The sequence below is a fragment of the Vitis vinifera genome, chromosome 12 (assembly GCF_030704535.1).
Source record: "Vitis vinifera cultivar Pinot Noir 40024 chromosome 12, ASM3070453v1".
NCBI lineage: Eukaryota > Viridiplantae > Streptophyta > Magnoliopsida > Vitales > Vitaceae > Vitis > Vitis vinifera.
The window spans coordinates 22,800,768-22,816,249 of NC_081816.1; the positions used below are offsets into that span (position 1 = coordinate 22,800,768).

Genomic DNA, 15,482 nt, shown 5'->3' on the forward strand with positions numbered 1-15,482 from the left:
ACAACTCTACCAAAAGAATTACAATATATGTAGGTAAATAGAACTCCCCCGTTAAGAAAGGTCTTTGTCTTGGACCTTGAAATTGAATAATAATATATTGAAAGGACACCTAATATTAGAGTTATTGCAAAATCACTTACGCTATGTTTGTTTAGTAGGATGGGTACGATAAGATTTAAAATTCCTATTCCCGCATTTGGATATAGATAGAATGGGAGAAAGGGTTGGAGAAGCCTCTTGACCAATGTTTCTAATCCCCCTTTAATAGGTTTTAAAAATCTCACTTGAACTAGTGGAATATACATATCCATGGGATTGCGATATCCAAATTCAAATCATCAAAGGTTTAAGGAATGAAATATGTTTTATAATCATACTTGAAAAATAATGTCCGATCTAGACTTCTTATCCAACATGTCAAACATGGCCTTAAAAACGATCCGGAGGAAGTAAATAGTAATCAAAAGTGGGATAATGCAACCTACATGAGATGGGATTAAAAAATCAAGTAGAGGAAGATGGAGACTCAAAATGGATCAATCAAAGGTCACTAGAAACTTAGAATTGTAGAGCAACACAACATGTCCTAATGGAGATTGATTGAAATAAGAGTGGGTTGGAGCTTTTGGAAGCATAGGCTAGCTGTCTCCTTGAAAGGCTAATTATATACTCCAACTAGAAGATTTTGGTAAAGAGATATGAAAATGAGCTCCTTGGTTATGTTTGGGCCATGTTACAAATCTTGAAGGGGCAGGAGATCTGAGCAAAATAATGTTGAAAAGGAGAGATGAGGGGGGGTGTTCTGAATGTGACATCAACATCTAAGTATGAACTGAACCTGCAGGACAGTGATGTTGCAGCCACTGGCATAGTGGAATTTCAATTTCTGTAGGACCAAAGCTGCTTCAGATGGGATACCAAATAGATCAGCAGAGTTCAATTGTGTCCTAGATGTGCCTACTCCTTTGTCTTCTATCTCACCTCTCTTTTTTCCTTGGCACCCCCTTTGAAAAGTGATCTTTGCAAGTTGCTTTGTTTCTTTATTTCATGTGTTGTGGGCAGCAAAATCTTCATAATTGTGGGCATGAGAGTTTCTTACCCCCATTTGCTTTATAGGTATAATTAGTGATATCTTGAAGGTTCGGAAAAAAAAAATGTTAAAGGAAAATTATTTTATGTATTTGATTTTATTATGAAAAATCTCAAAGAAAATTAAATATAATTCAAATTCATGTATTTTCAAATTATTTAATTTTTATATAAAAAAAATTAAAATAAATAAAATGAGTTTAAAATAGAATTAAGGTTAGTTTTTTTTTAATTTAAAATCTATTTTTATTTTTCTTTACTTTTTTTTTCACCTATTTTCTTTCTCTTGTATTTTCCTTTAATTTTTTTTATAATCCAACATGGCGAAGGAGATTTGGTTTTTCTATTAGGGTTTTTTTTTTTTTTTTAACTTGAAATCTTAAAAGCAGCTTATTTTAAGATTAAAAGGAAGACATTTTCTTTAACTTTATCACTTTTTTTTTAAAGTACTTTTATCTTAATGGAAAAAGTCACTTTTTCTCATTTCTCTTTTCTTAACCTTTAACTTTGTTATAATACTCAAATCTAATTTTTCACAAAACAATAAAACTATATTTATTTTTGAAAATTATAATAACTTTTAAAGAGTGTTTAGTAAAACTTAGGTGGTGTTTGTTTTTTTTGCTTTTTGTGAAAGCAATTTAGTTTTAGAATTTAGGTTGTTTGTTTTTCTATTTTTTCATGATTTATTATAAACTTTTTACTAAATAGAAAAAGCTAAAATATGTAACTTTTTCTAAATAGAAAAAATAACATATTGGTTTTTTTATTTTTTAATACTTAATAGAAATAAAATACTACAAAAACAAACAACCTAATATTTAACACTATTAAGCATTAATGTTCTATTTAGAATTAAGTAAAAAAACAAATACCACTTTAATGTTTGTTACTTAATAACTTAAGTTGACTTTAAGTTAAATTATGCCTAAGTAGTTGATTTATAACTTATTACTTAATTTTTATTTTAATTATTAAAGTTGTTTAATAAAATTAACTTAAAATTTATTCTAAATTATCATGTTGACATATTTATTCTCATAAATTTTGACTAGGGTAAAGGAGGTCAAGTAACAATAGAGGTCATGGAATAACAAAAAGGCTAGTAAAGGTAACTAGAGCAAATGAAGATAAAAATGTAAAATGAAGATATGAACTTAAAAATAAGTTGATTGTTTTAATTTATCTATAAAATTAAATTATATGTATTTTAAAAAATCCTTCATTCAAAAATAAAAATAAATGTTACTAAAAACGGTAAATTTTTATATTATAATTTTTTTTTTAAATTTAGCTTGTTACATACCATATAATAAAAACAAAATAAATTAATAATCATCATTCAAATGAAATTTTTTAATTAAAACTCTAAAACATAATTCAAATTCATCTAAATATCTGCTAAAATCAATAATTCAAATTAATTTAAAAGAATAAGAAGTTAATATCTTATACTTTTTCCCAAATTAAAAATCCAAAAATTAATGAATTAATCTTAACAATGGAGCATATATTTCAATTATAAACCCATAATTAAAATTTATGCATGGTTGCTAAAATAAATCCATATAATTAAAATTTTTAGTTATTATCTAATTATCAATTTTCTATTGATTACATAATTAATCATTATAAAAATTTTATTATGGTAATAAATTATGATATTTTAGGATATTTGAAAATATATTAAAATACTTTTTTTTTTCAAATTCTTAGTTCTTAAATTAAAATATGAAGAAATGTAAAAATTAATTTTATATATTTTTAATTTATAAAAATAAATAAATTTAACACTTCACAATATTCCGATATTAATAAAAATAAAAAAATTAATATTGGACAATATTCAAATATTAATAAAAACCAAATAGCCTAAATAATTAATGATATTTGGCTCTATCTAAATTTAAGTCAAATTCAGATTTATTTATATTTGATGGATATAAATTAAAAAAAAAAATTGTTTCAAAAGTATATTGATAATAAAATTTATGGCAAAAAAGTGATTCAAATTCTGTTTAACAATGTTTTTAGAAAATACTTTTAACGTAAAAAGTACTTTTGAAGAAAATTCACATATATAGTAAAATTTTAAAAATACTTGTAAAAAGTTCAAGATTCATTCATAGTGCTTTATAGAAAAGCTAACGAATCTTTCAAAAACACTTTTAGAAAAAAGTATTTCAAATAAAAATACTTTAAAATATACTTCAAATGATATCGAAAATTTTACCATCTAATTATTGCGCTGAATATGCTTCCAAGAATTACAAAACACTTTAATATATTAAAGAATCATTTCCAAACACAAGTTTATTCGAGTTCAAAAGCTTGAAATTACGTGGTTTCTCTCTCTCTCTTATTTCATATCTTTTATATCAATTCATACTCCTACAAAAATTTTATTAGATTGTGACTCAAGTGGGCATAGGTGGATGTTGGTCTCTATGCCTTGTATGACTTTGGTTTCCACCTCTAATTCCTTATCACATCCCTCTCAATAATGCACATGCAAATTCCCTCTTTGATCACTTTCAGCAATACACACAATTCTCATAGCATATCCATCAAATTTTGTTGTTTTTTATAATGTTTTCTTCTCTTCATGTCTCATTCATTGAATTAAAGTCCTTCCCCATCAAGCCATTAATGGGTTCTCCTCCTCCACAAACTTATATTCATTTTCAAGAGAAAATGAATGCTTGTGTGTGATGTTTTTCATGTTTGGACATTCGTAATCATGTCATTTGTTGTATATGCATGGCTAAATATCATGTGGTCACTTTTGATTATTTTTTAAGCTCCGTTTGGTTGATGGGAAATATGAAAAATATCAAATATAATGATTAATTTTTAAATTCTTTATTCCTTATTTAAAATGATAACAAAAGAAAAATAAATTTAGAAAAGAGGTAAGAAAAATTTATGGAATTCATTTTTTTTTTTTTATCCTTATCTTATATTAAATTTGTCGAGATCCAAAAAAAAATGGCACCATGATATAATCCCTAATTGTTTCTTAGTCAATACACTTTAGACTAAACCAGGAATTAAGGGCTCGTCTCTTCTATCATAAGCCACCAAGAAATAAATAAATGGAAGAAAACAAAAAAATCCATGATACAATGACCTCCACAGTTTGTTTACCAAAAGCTTTGAATGCCCTTTCTTTTCTTTTCTTCTTCTTTTTTTTTTTATTTTTGCTATATTTGTTACTCCCACTCCCACATATTTACTTCATCCAAATCTCTTTTAAAATTTTAGTTGCATCTCATTCAAAGCCAATTTCCAGATCACATTGTCACTATACTTTAGTCAAAGAAGATTCTTCAATAAGTTATTAAAAATAGGTAGCATTTGACACTTGTTCTAAATTAGTATATGTCACATAATTTAAAAAGCCTTGTCCATTTTCTTGTCTTATTTTAGATATATACTTCTTTAAATTTATTTTATTTATTTTAATTTTAGATATAAAGATTAAATAATTTAAAAATACATAAATTTTTAACTAATTTTAATTATATTTAAAAAATTTATATTTTTCATATTACAATCAAATATTAAAAAAAAAAATCATTTCTCTTAATTTTTTTTCTATTCTTAGTAATTCCCTTGACCAAACAAAACTTAAATTTTATATCAACTAAATTAAGAAAATATGTTAATATGAAGAGGCCAAAGAGTTACAAATCAAATAACAATTACCCACCAAAAGAGTCCATGTAGCAACTTTACAATCTCTCTCTCTCTCTCTCTAGTGACATTCCCAAAATTAACATTCATTCCACCTTTTTATCTTGTCTCCACACCTCCAAATCTACCCTTCAATTACTACAACTCTCATCCACATCTGTGCCCCATCCTTGGCTTTCATCACTTAGGCCCCATTACACAGCCTCCACTGTCTTGACATATATATTAACCTCTACCTCCTCTCCAACTCCTCTATACTCAAAGACCCACCTCCAAAAAATGAATGGGTATCCAAAGATGAAGTTCCTTAGATGTAGAAGCACCAAATCAAGATCCATGGATTTTGCAGATCTCCTGTCTTTCCCTCAAACCCCAAAAAATACCCAAAACCCCACCTCCAAAACCCCATATGCTAACAAACCCACCACTGCCCATGACTCAGTTTCTGACCCAGATGATGAAGATGGGATAAAGGGTGGGAGCTTTGGTGGGGTTTTGAGGAGAAACAGCTCTGTTACTTCTGCTGCTTCACTTCAGTCTGCTGTGAAAAGGGCCTTCTCTATGAGAAGATCTTCATCAGTCTCTGAAAGGTATTGTAGGATCCATGACCAGTCTGCAACTGCCTTCTTACAATCACCTCCCAATAATATTGATGATGAAGAATCCATGGATGGTGGTACAATGAAGACAAGATCCATGGAGAAGAAGATGAAGAAGAAGCAGAAGAATGGTAAGATCTTCAAAGCCTGTAAGCGCCTTTTTGGACTTTGAGGACCTATGTTTTTCTTTTCTTTTCTTTTCTTTTTTAATGTTTTTCTTTTTTTAACATGGAGTGAATGAAATGAATCTACTTTTGCTCTTTTTCTTCAAATTAAAAAGAGGAAAAAGTCAGCTGCTTTGTACTGTTTTCTTTTCATTTTTACACACTTCTACTATTGGGTGTGTTTGATCCTCTGTCAGCCGTAATATTATATATGACTTGCCTTTCAAGAATAGGATTAAATTAAATTAAATTAATATGATTAATATGTTTAATACCCCGAGAATGGGAATAAGATCGATGAGAATGAAGATAAATCATAATATCATAGAAAAATAAAGAATCTTTATAATGATGAAGTAAATTTTAGTTTTTGTTGATAAGATTTAAACATTACTAGTCTTATTCTAAAAAAATTCTATAGATTTCTCATTCTCATTTCTTATTTTATAGTTCAAAGCATACTCTTAATTCAAATAAAATCTTTTCCCATTCATTTATTTTGATGGGATGGGTTTAAAATGAAATAGAGTGATTATTTGTAATAATCAATCAACCATGATGGTTGATTGATATTTCCTCGGGACATGACATTCCTAGGTACATGGCACCTATGTAGCTATGGTGGGTGAGTGAGTTTCGCTTTTTCTTTTGACAACATGATTGCCTTTGAGTTACTTTCTATCATTCATCTTCTTTGTTTCTATCATGGAATTTAGGGTTTTAATTTGTGAGGAATGACTTCACACCTAATCCAATTTTAATCTAATTATTTGATGTGTTTAATGCAAAGTTTGTATTCATTAATGATGAGCTATTAGAATTAAATTCGGCTTAAATGGATTTAATCATCCTTAAATACTTGAAAATTTTTGTGTTTTCGTATAGCTGAGATTTGAAAATTTATTCGATGATAAAGTTTTTTGATCATGATATGTCCCCAAATAATTGAAACGAGGATGTGACTCATGCCGGTTTCGTTGAATTTACTTTATTGTAATTGTAGCATGCTATTTTACACATGTAAAGGAAAAAAAACCCTAATTTATTTGTTTAATTTATACTCGTGTTTGGCATTCGAGAAAAACCAAAAGGAAAAAAAAAAAAACAGTTTTCATATCATTGTGATCTATTGAATGCTTAGCGATCAGGGATATCGAAATATGGATGTTAGAAATAGGGGTGCAAAAATATCTAGTTGTGATGAATAATAAAAACAAATGAAAATGCCATGTAAATTAGATGATAAATTTGTTTGTTTTTGAGCTAGGTGTTTTTGTTTAGAAAATTATTTTATTTAGAAAAATAAATGGAGTAAAGGAAAAATAAGTTGTTAAATTTGCATTTCAATTTTTTTTTCTAACTCTTTTATGATTTATTTTGATCTTGTGATCCCAAAAAAAATAAAATGGAAGCACCATAAAAAGTTTACATAAATGAGAAGAACTAATGATATTTGATAAAGACAAAGAGGCTAATTTTAGGGTTTTGATTGTTTAATCTTCAATCATTTGGAAGGTATTGATTCACTGATTTAGCAACCAAAACTAAACCCTAGTTCCTCATCTACCCAACACACTTTTGCAAGCATGATGTGAAAATCAAGTAGCATGGGGCCAAACCAAAGATGAAAATGGAATGAATCCATGAACCCACCAACAGCCTAAGCTGATAAAAAATTTGGGGCAAAGCACCCCTATGGTCCACACTTTCTACACATCACTCATGAGTCATGACTCATTATAAGTATTTTTGAAAGAGAGGCATGTCCCATCACTTTTGTTATGAGTGATTCATTTCCCATGGACATGATAGGTTCTTTGATATGAGGTTTTAAGATTTATGTTAAAAATGAATTACTTTTCAAGTAAAAAAAAATGAGAGGCTAATGGAATGAACCCTAGATCCTCATTTACCCAACACACTTTTGTAAGCGTGTCAGTGAAAATCAAGTAGCATAGGGTCAAACCAAAGATGAAAATGGAATGAACCCATGAACCCACCAACAATCTAAGCTTATTAAAAATTTAGGGCAAAGAGCCACTACAGTCCACACTCTCTAACACATAGCTCATGAGTCATGACTCATTATGAGTATTCCATAAAAAAGAGGCATGTTTCACCACTTTTGTTGTGAGTGGTTCATTTCCCATGGACATGGTAAGCTCTTTGATACAGGGTTTTGGGATTTACATCAAATATGAATTATTTTTCAAGCAAAATATGAAAAAGTTTAAATTTACAAATTTTAGGATTATTTTATCATTTTTAACCAATTAACTCTTAAAAATTTAGGGAAAAGGGTCACTATGGTACATATTCTTCATACATGACTCAAAAATAAGTATTCCATGAGAGGAAGTTGGTCTGACTTTGTCATTTTAGACATTTTCCACCGTTTTTGTTATGAACTTTTGAGTGGTTCACTTCCCATGTTCATGGTAGGCTCCTTGAGATAAGGTTTTGAAATTTATCCAATCAGTGACCTCTTGGGGAAGGGGGATAGAACATGATGGAAATATATAATATATAGTGAAAAAAATGGCCAGTTCTAAGGTATATGATAATAACAAGTGATAATAAGTGTTGGTCCAAAAAAATGGTATACCTTGGCCTTCTACTTTAAGAAGGGTTTCGTCGCCTTTCATGTTGGGCTAATGATTTTAGTCAAGTTAGGTTTTTGGGCACATGCATAAAGGTCTTTGTGACATCCTACATTACCTAGAAAGTAAAAGTTTTGAGCAAGAGGAGTAATGCTTCTAAATTGTACGGAAGCATTTTAAAACTATATGAATTTTGGACTCAAGATAGTTATCATATGACAAGTAGTATCAGAATCAATTTTTAATCAAAAGTACATGAACTTAAGCATCTTTTGAGTTGTGGGTCCCCGAGAACATTGGATACACATGTAAAGGTAAGTTATGATATCCTAAAAGAAGTTCATGAAATTAATACTCAAGAACCATGTAAATTATGAATTGATGAAAACATCATACCTATATAAGAGGATGAATTGTAATATCTAATATAACTAAAATGGGAGAAGTTTTTGGCATTAAAATATGGGTGATACCTTTGAATTATTCGAAGAAAATTTGAATTACCCTATTTAGCTTTCCTTAGACATGACATAATGGATTTTCAAAATCAACCTTTAATTTTTCATGAATTTAATGTTGAAAATATATTTTTTACTTTGAATTTAATTTTTTTGGCACTTAATAACCATCAAAAAATAAATTCCCCCTTGCATTAGCATAAAATATTATAAATTTTATTTTAAAAAATAATAAAATATGATATATTTTTTATAAAAAATATTTATATAATTTAATGTTATCTATTCAAGAACTTAATCAATTAATATGGATTTAATTTCCCACCCAAAAGGTTAAAAAAATATTAAAATTGTTCATAAAACCCCAACAAAATTTTGAAAAAAATAAAAATAAAAATAAAAATAAGATTAAGATTAAAGAATAATAATAAAAGTCATCCATTGGCTGTGATTTAATACGTGCGTCCATGATGAAGAGCATGGTGCCATACGCAGAGGATCCGCGCCGCCACAATGACAATGACAGCTCGCATAGCTGCTGCGGGGCCCACCCAGAGATCCCAACAAATCCGCCGAATTTGTTATCCTGCGACTTCTGTACCACGTCACCAGAAACCAAGGGCCACTTAGGTGGCAAAGAGGATGCCACCTCACCCCGTAGGGCCCAGTAGATGTGAGCTGCAAAATGCCGTCGCCATCTCAAGATTGACACGTGGCAAGCTTCGATATAAATACAAGGGAGAATTGGGCTTTAGAACCATTTGGTTTTGATAATTAATAAAGAGTCCATCAAACACCCATAATTGATCATAAGGAAATGAGATGGGAATAGACAAAAATACCCACTTGACTCATTTTTGTCTTTATTCTACCACCCTTCACATGCCACTATTCTTTCTTATTTAACCATTTTTAGATTTTTCATTATTTTTTTAAACTCTTTTATAAATAATTGAAAAATCAATATTATTTTTTTATTTTTAAATTATAAATAAACAAAAATTATATTAAAGATTCAAAGACTATTTTGGAAAATACTTTCTAAAAAAATATTAATTTAAATAAATAAAAATTACATTTTACATTTATTTTTATCTTTTATATTTTAGAAGTAAATAATTTAATGATTAAAATACTATTTAAAATAAATATATTCACTATTTTATTTTTTTTATATTAAAAATTATTTTAAAGTTTTTTTTTTTACTATTATAAAATAAAAAGTTTAATTTTTTTAATCTTCTTTCTTCCTTATTTTAATAACTTTTAGAACTTGACTTTTAGTAATAAGTTATATGAAATGTTACAAATTTATTTATTAAGGATTTATTTTAATGATTTGAATTAATTGAAAATTTATTAAAATAAGAAAAAGAAAAAGAAAGAAAGAAAGAGAATGGATGAAAAGTTTTTATTTTAAGTACTCAATTAAAATGTTTTCATATGACCTAATTTTAGAAGTGGATTATATCAATACATAATAGAGATTGAATTTTTCTTATATAAAATGGTTGAAAGGTATATTTACTTATTTTAGATGAAAACAAGTAGTTCAAAATTATATAGATTATATTTGAGTTTGGTTTTAAAATATTTTTCTAGTTTTTATTTTTTATTTTTAAAAATAATTTTTATTTTCTATATTGTCTCTTTTTGAAAATATTTTTAATTAAAAAATAAAAAGTATTTTTTAAAATGAAAATTGAAAACCTTGTTTAGTACTATTTATTTATATGAAAATAAAAAAATAATAAATTTTATTTATTCATTTATTGCGTCACTGTACAATTGTATTGCACTAACTGTACAAGGGAAATATACTAAGTGTACAAAGGTGTACAAGGCTACCATTTATGAAATATTATAATCGATTATGAGTCATTCCTTTATTTTTTTTTATCACTCACAAATTGTACACATATGTCATGCATTTTATTTAATTCCCCTCATGGAAATTCCAATATTTTTCCTAATAATAATATTTGGAGAAAAAAAATTTTGACCTTAAATCATCTACCATTTTCTCAACTAAATCATTGAAAATATGGTTAAACACTTCTACGTGGACACATAACTTATGAGGGATATAAAATTTGTGTTATTGTACAAGGGTATTACACTAACTGTACAAGGGAAATGTACTAATTGTACAAAGGTGTACAATATTACCCTTTGTGAATTATTTTAATCAATCCTAAACCACTTTTTTATTTTTCTTGTCACCCAAGGATTGTACGCCTATGTCATGCATTTTATTTAACTCTCATATGAAAATTTTAATATTTTCCCTAATAATGATATTTGGGGAAAAAAAAATTGATCATAAGTCATCCATCATTTTCTTAACCAAACCATTGAAAATATTATTAATACACCTACATGAACATATAACTTATGAGAAATATGAAATTTGTGTCATTGTACAAGGGTATTACACTAACTGTACAAGGGAAATGTGCTAAGTGTACAAGGATGTACAAGACTCCTAATAGGTTTTGTACAATTTTTAAATAACTTGAATTTGACAATAAGACGATTATTGATAGTTTTTTTTTCTTTTTTTACTAAACTATGTCATTAAAATATTCCCTACAAAAATTAATACATAGGAAATAAAATTAAAATCAATCATGTTTGAATTGTTCATTATAAGTAAACTAAATGAAATATATATTTTTAATATTTTGCCTTTATAAACATAATTTCATTGTTATCAATAGAGATTAAAAAAAATCATATTTAAATGGAATTATAAATAAATAAAAATTATTTTTATAACATTTTTATTTTTTTAAATCATTAATTTAAATTATGAAATTAGTTTTAAAATTAAAAATATTTGTTGTAATTATAGTTTTGAAGATTTCATGATTTTTATCATATTACTTTGAAAAAATTGCTTTAATAAGAAAGTATTTATTTAATGGTTTTAAATATTTAAATCTTTATTAAAAAATATTTAGGATCAGTGTGGAGAGCAATTAGGTAATTTTGGAATGGAGAAATTTTGAATATTTTTGAAGACTTTAATTCGGCCAATTACCCTATTTACACTTTCAAAATTATTGGAAGGTTGGTAAATTAGTCTTAAAAATATTGTCTTCTTGATTAATATTATATATATGCATGAGTGTTTACATAATTTTTGAAAAAATAATAAACACCATGTGTCTAATTTGCAAGTTAGAAAAAAAAAATTAATAATATTTTATGAGGTATTTAAAAAGTATTTATTATATGTTCTATAAATTTTAAAAAATATAATATTTGATGATATCTAATTTATAAGTTGGAGTAAACAAATAATACTAATATTTTATGAGGTGTTTAAAAATTATTTAATATATATGAGAAATAATATAAGTTTGAAATAAAGAATGATATTTACTATATATTATGTAAGTTTTCAATATATTTAAAAAATATTTATTATATATTATGTAAGTTTGAAAAAAAAAAAATTTGATGAGGTATTTAAAAGTTATTCACTTCAAAAATATATTTGATAATAATAATTTTTAACCATCTTTCATATTTGAGGAAGAAAAATAATTCAAGTTGGTTCCACTATTAAATTGGTGAGAGAAGGGCAAAAGAGTCAAAGAGAGAATGAAAAAGGTGAGGTGAGTGGTTACTTTTTTCATTTAATAGTCAAGGGCGTTTTAGGGATTTTTTAAAGACAATATCCTCACTCTCAATTTTCACTCTTTCATTGGGTGTTGGGCTTAAATATGAAACTTATATGGACCATACATTAATTTTTGGGCCCAGCTGGGCCCAAAACACAATTTTCCCTAAATACAAAGCCCCAATTCATGGTGGGCGTCGAACCGAGGGTGGCCATTGACGTGTAAAGTTCAATTTTTTTTACTATTTTTGGCATACAATCAAGTTTACTGAAATACCCTTTCCTAATTTTTTTCAATTAGTTATTTGAAACGCTTTAAAAATACTAAAAATAGAAAAAAAATTTATTTCTTAAGAAAAAAGATAGGAATGCTGTAAATAATGTTCAAGTAGAAATTAGTTATTTTCCAAAAATAAATACAAAATACCAATTAAAATTTGTAGCCATTTTGTGATAGGCAAAAAAAGGGTAAAATGGTAATTTGGAATATTGGGTGGGGGTTGCCTCTGTTTTTTAAGGATGGTTTCTGTCGCCTCATATTTATAGCCAAAAACAAAACAAAACCCAAAAACCAGAGGAGGGATTGGAACCTGTGGTTGGCGGTGGCGGGTGGTGGTGCTGCGTCCAAAAAAAAACCCCCCCGAGAAAAAAAAAAAAAAAAAAAAAAACGGAAGAAACCCAAAAGAGTGAAAGGAAAAGCCATTTGGGTTCACTCCAAAGAAAACTCAAAAAAAGTAGAAAAATATTGAAAAAAAAAAAAAAGAAGCGGTTCTTCTTCTTCTTCTTCTTCTTCTTCTTCAATCTTCGCTTCATCACCTCATTCTTCCATTCGTAAGTTTTGTTTTTTTTTTTCGCTCTTTTGCGTGTTTGAATTCACAGGGGTTTTATTCTTTTAAAATTCTAGTTTGTTTGGTTGTCAGCAGTGATGGCGGCGGAAGGTGCTGGTGGTGGTGGAAGTGACGGCGGCGGATGCGGCGGAGGAAGAGGAGGAGGAGGAGGAGGGGGGAATGAGATGGCGGGGACGTCGCCGAAGAACAGGGTGAAGCTGCTCTGCAGCCACGGCGGGAAGATTCTGCCGCGGGCGACGGACGGCGTCCTCAAGTACGTCGGCGGCGAGACCAGAGTTGTCGCATTTTCTCGCGACATCAATTTCTCAGGTGATTTCTCTTTTTTTTTTCTTTTTCTTTTTCAAAACGCTGCGTTTTGATGGGCAAACACTTGTGCGCTAGCATTTTCAATAACATTGTATGATGTTTACCAAATTTCTATTATCAATACATAGCTTAAATTCATTCTCTTATATTATATTTGATTCCGGAAAGCACTAACGAAAGAAAAAAATACGATGAAAAATAATATTTAATTATAATATGCAAAAGGTTAAAGAAAATAATATATAATTAAAATTAATTAAAATTTTATGCACTTTTAAAATATTTAATATCTATTTTTCTTCTCTATTTTCTCTTTTTTCCATTTTCTTTTAAATTTTCCAAAGCCAAACATAGCCCTTAAGCGATAGAGTGCTAGAATTCAAAACCCTGATTAAAAATTTGAAATACAAACTCTTAAACAATTCAATTTCATGCATTTTTCTTACTTAAACTTCTTCTCCTTTTCCCATTTTTTTTCTTTTCCGCAAATATTGTTTGGTTCTTAAAATTATATTTAATTCCCATAAAATATTAAGAAAATAAATAAAAAATAACTTTAAATATCAAATAAAATCAAATATAATTAAAACTTATTAAAATCTTATATATTTTTAAATATTTAATCTTTATATTAAATGTATTTAAATATATTTTATATTTATTTCTTTTTATCCTCTTTAATTTTTTTTCTTACATTTTTTTTCCAATTTTTGTAGAAAATGGTTTAATTCCAAAAAAGTATATATATTAAAAAAATAATTTGTTTATGTTTGACTTACCATTATAACTAAAACTAATTAAATATTTATAAGTTTTAAAATTATTTAATCTTAAAATTGAGTGAAATAAAATTAAATCCATATTTCTTTTCCTTTCACTTTTTCTTTCCTACCAAACAATGGGTAAGGGAATGTTACGAACTAGTCTTTTATGGTTATTTGCAGAGCTCAAGCAAAAAGTTACTTCTCTATTTGATGGGGATTTGGTCCTCAAGTATCAGCTTAGCCCTGAAGATCTCGATGCCCTGGTGTCTGTAAAATCCGATGAAGATCTCCGCCATATGCTCGATGAATATGACCGACAGGAGGGCGAAGGAACCCCTAGGCTCCGAGCCTTCCTCTTCCCCTCCGCCCCCGTCGTTCTCGACGTCCAAATCACCTCCACAGACCCCCATGCGCTTGAGCAGCGCTATATTGACGCCATCAATGGAATCGTCCGGATCCGTCCCACCCTCAAAATCATTCCCCCGAAACCATCCCTCGCATCGTTTACCATTTCCTCCGCCTGCTCCTCCCCTAATTCCCTCTCCCCTGACCCTTTCTCCCATGATTCGACCACCAGCCATGAAAGCGTGGTCCCTAGAGGAGCTCTCATGCATAAGGTCCGAAGCTCTCCCAGTTTATACAGCCCGGACCAGCAGACGGCCGATACCCATCTTAGCAGCCCCTTGGTCTACCAGCACCCAAACCATTACCACCAGAACTACCAGCAGTACCACCACCCGGGCTTCCAATCCGCCAGGCCACCACAGGATCCCAGCAAGGGAGCTGCAGGGGAAAGATCGACTTCAGGTCTGTCAAAGGGCAGGACGGATTCTGGGAGAGGTCTTATGGGAAGCGGGCCGAGCTCCTACTACTCATCAGCAAGACAACACAAGGGTTTTGGGAGCAGCAACAAGTATGTTCACTTGGAGGAGGGGAGTAGCCATGGAGGTCAAAAGGCTTGACAGGGCAGATACGCTTCCCCGGAACCTGCAGCCGGCCATCTGGGAGTGAAGCCATGTGGAAGATATAGGGTGAGTTTTCATCATCTATTCTCATACAGAATCTCTTGGTCATGGTTTTTTGTAATAAGTTTGTGGCTGTTTGGAAGGGTGGAAAACGAGTGTGCCTGTTTCTGTTTGGAGCGTTGGAAAAGGTGTCTTGCGAATGAATCCTATACAAGTTTATACAAATAATATTTACGTAAGTGTATGAATGTTAATCTTAAGATCCTATTAGAGCGTGTAAAAATCAATCTCAATTATAATATTTCAATCATATGATTAGTTTTAGAAATACATAGAAATGCTCATGATTCGCTCGGTGACACTCC

General features: G+C 29.1%; 2 protein-coding genes across 5 annotated transcripts; both read left to right on the forward strand.

Annotated features, from left to right (window-relative positions):
- Nucleotides 1-4,877: 4,877 nt before the first annotated feature.
- LOC104881045 (uncharacterized) lies at nt 4,878-5,720 on the forward strand. The gene has a single exon (XM_010659675.3). The coding sequence runs from the start codon at nt 5,065-5,067 to the stop codon at nt 5,554-5,556; it is 492 nt and encodes a 163-aa protein (XP_010657977.1). The 5' UTR covers nt 4,878-5,064; the 3' UTR covers nt 5,557-5,720.
- A 7,054-nt stretch (nt 5,721-12,774) lies between these two features.
- Nucleotides 12,775-15,447, forward strand: LOC100257434 (uncharacterized). 4 transcript variants are annotated; one of them, XR_787086.3, is made up of 4 exons: nt 12,775-13,065; nt 13,139-13,391; nt 14,333-15,183; nt 15,261-15,447. XR_787086.3 is itself a non-coding variant. In XM_010659670.3 (3 exons), the coding sequence occupies exons 2-3, from the start codon at nt 13,160-13,162 to the stop codon at nt 15,112-15,114; spliced, it is 1,014 nt and encodes a 337-aa protein (XP_010657972.1). In that variant the 5' UTR covers nt 12,775-13,065; nt 13,139-13,159; the 3' UTR covers nt 15,115-15,447. The 4 variants fall into 4 exon arrangements, 2 of the variants coding, with proteins under 2 accessions (XP_010657972.1, XP_002263275.2); XR_009467142.1 differs by having other exon boundaries at nt 13,158-13,391; XM_010659670.3 differs by having other exon boundaries at nt 14,333-15,447.
- The last annotated feature ends 35 nt before the right edge of the window (nt 15,448-15,482 follow it).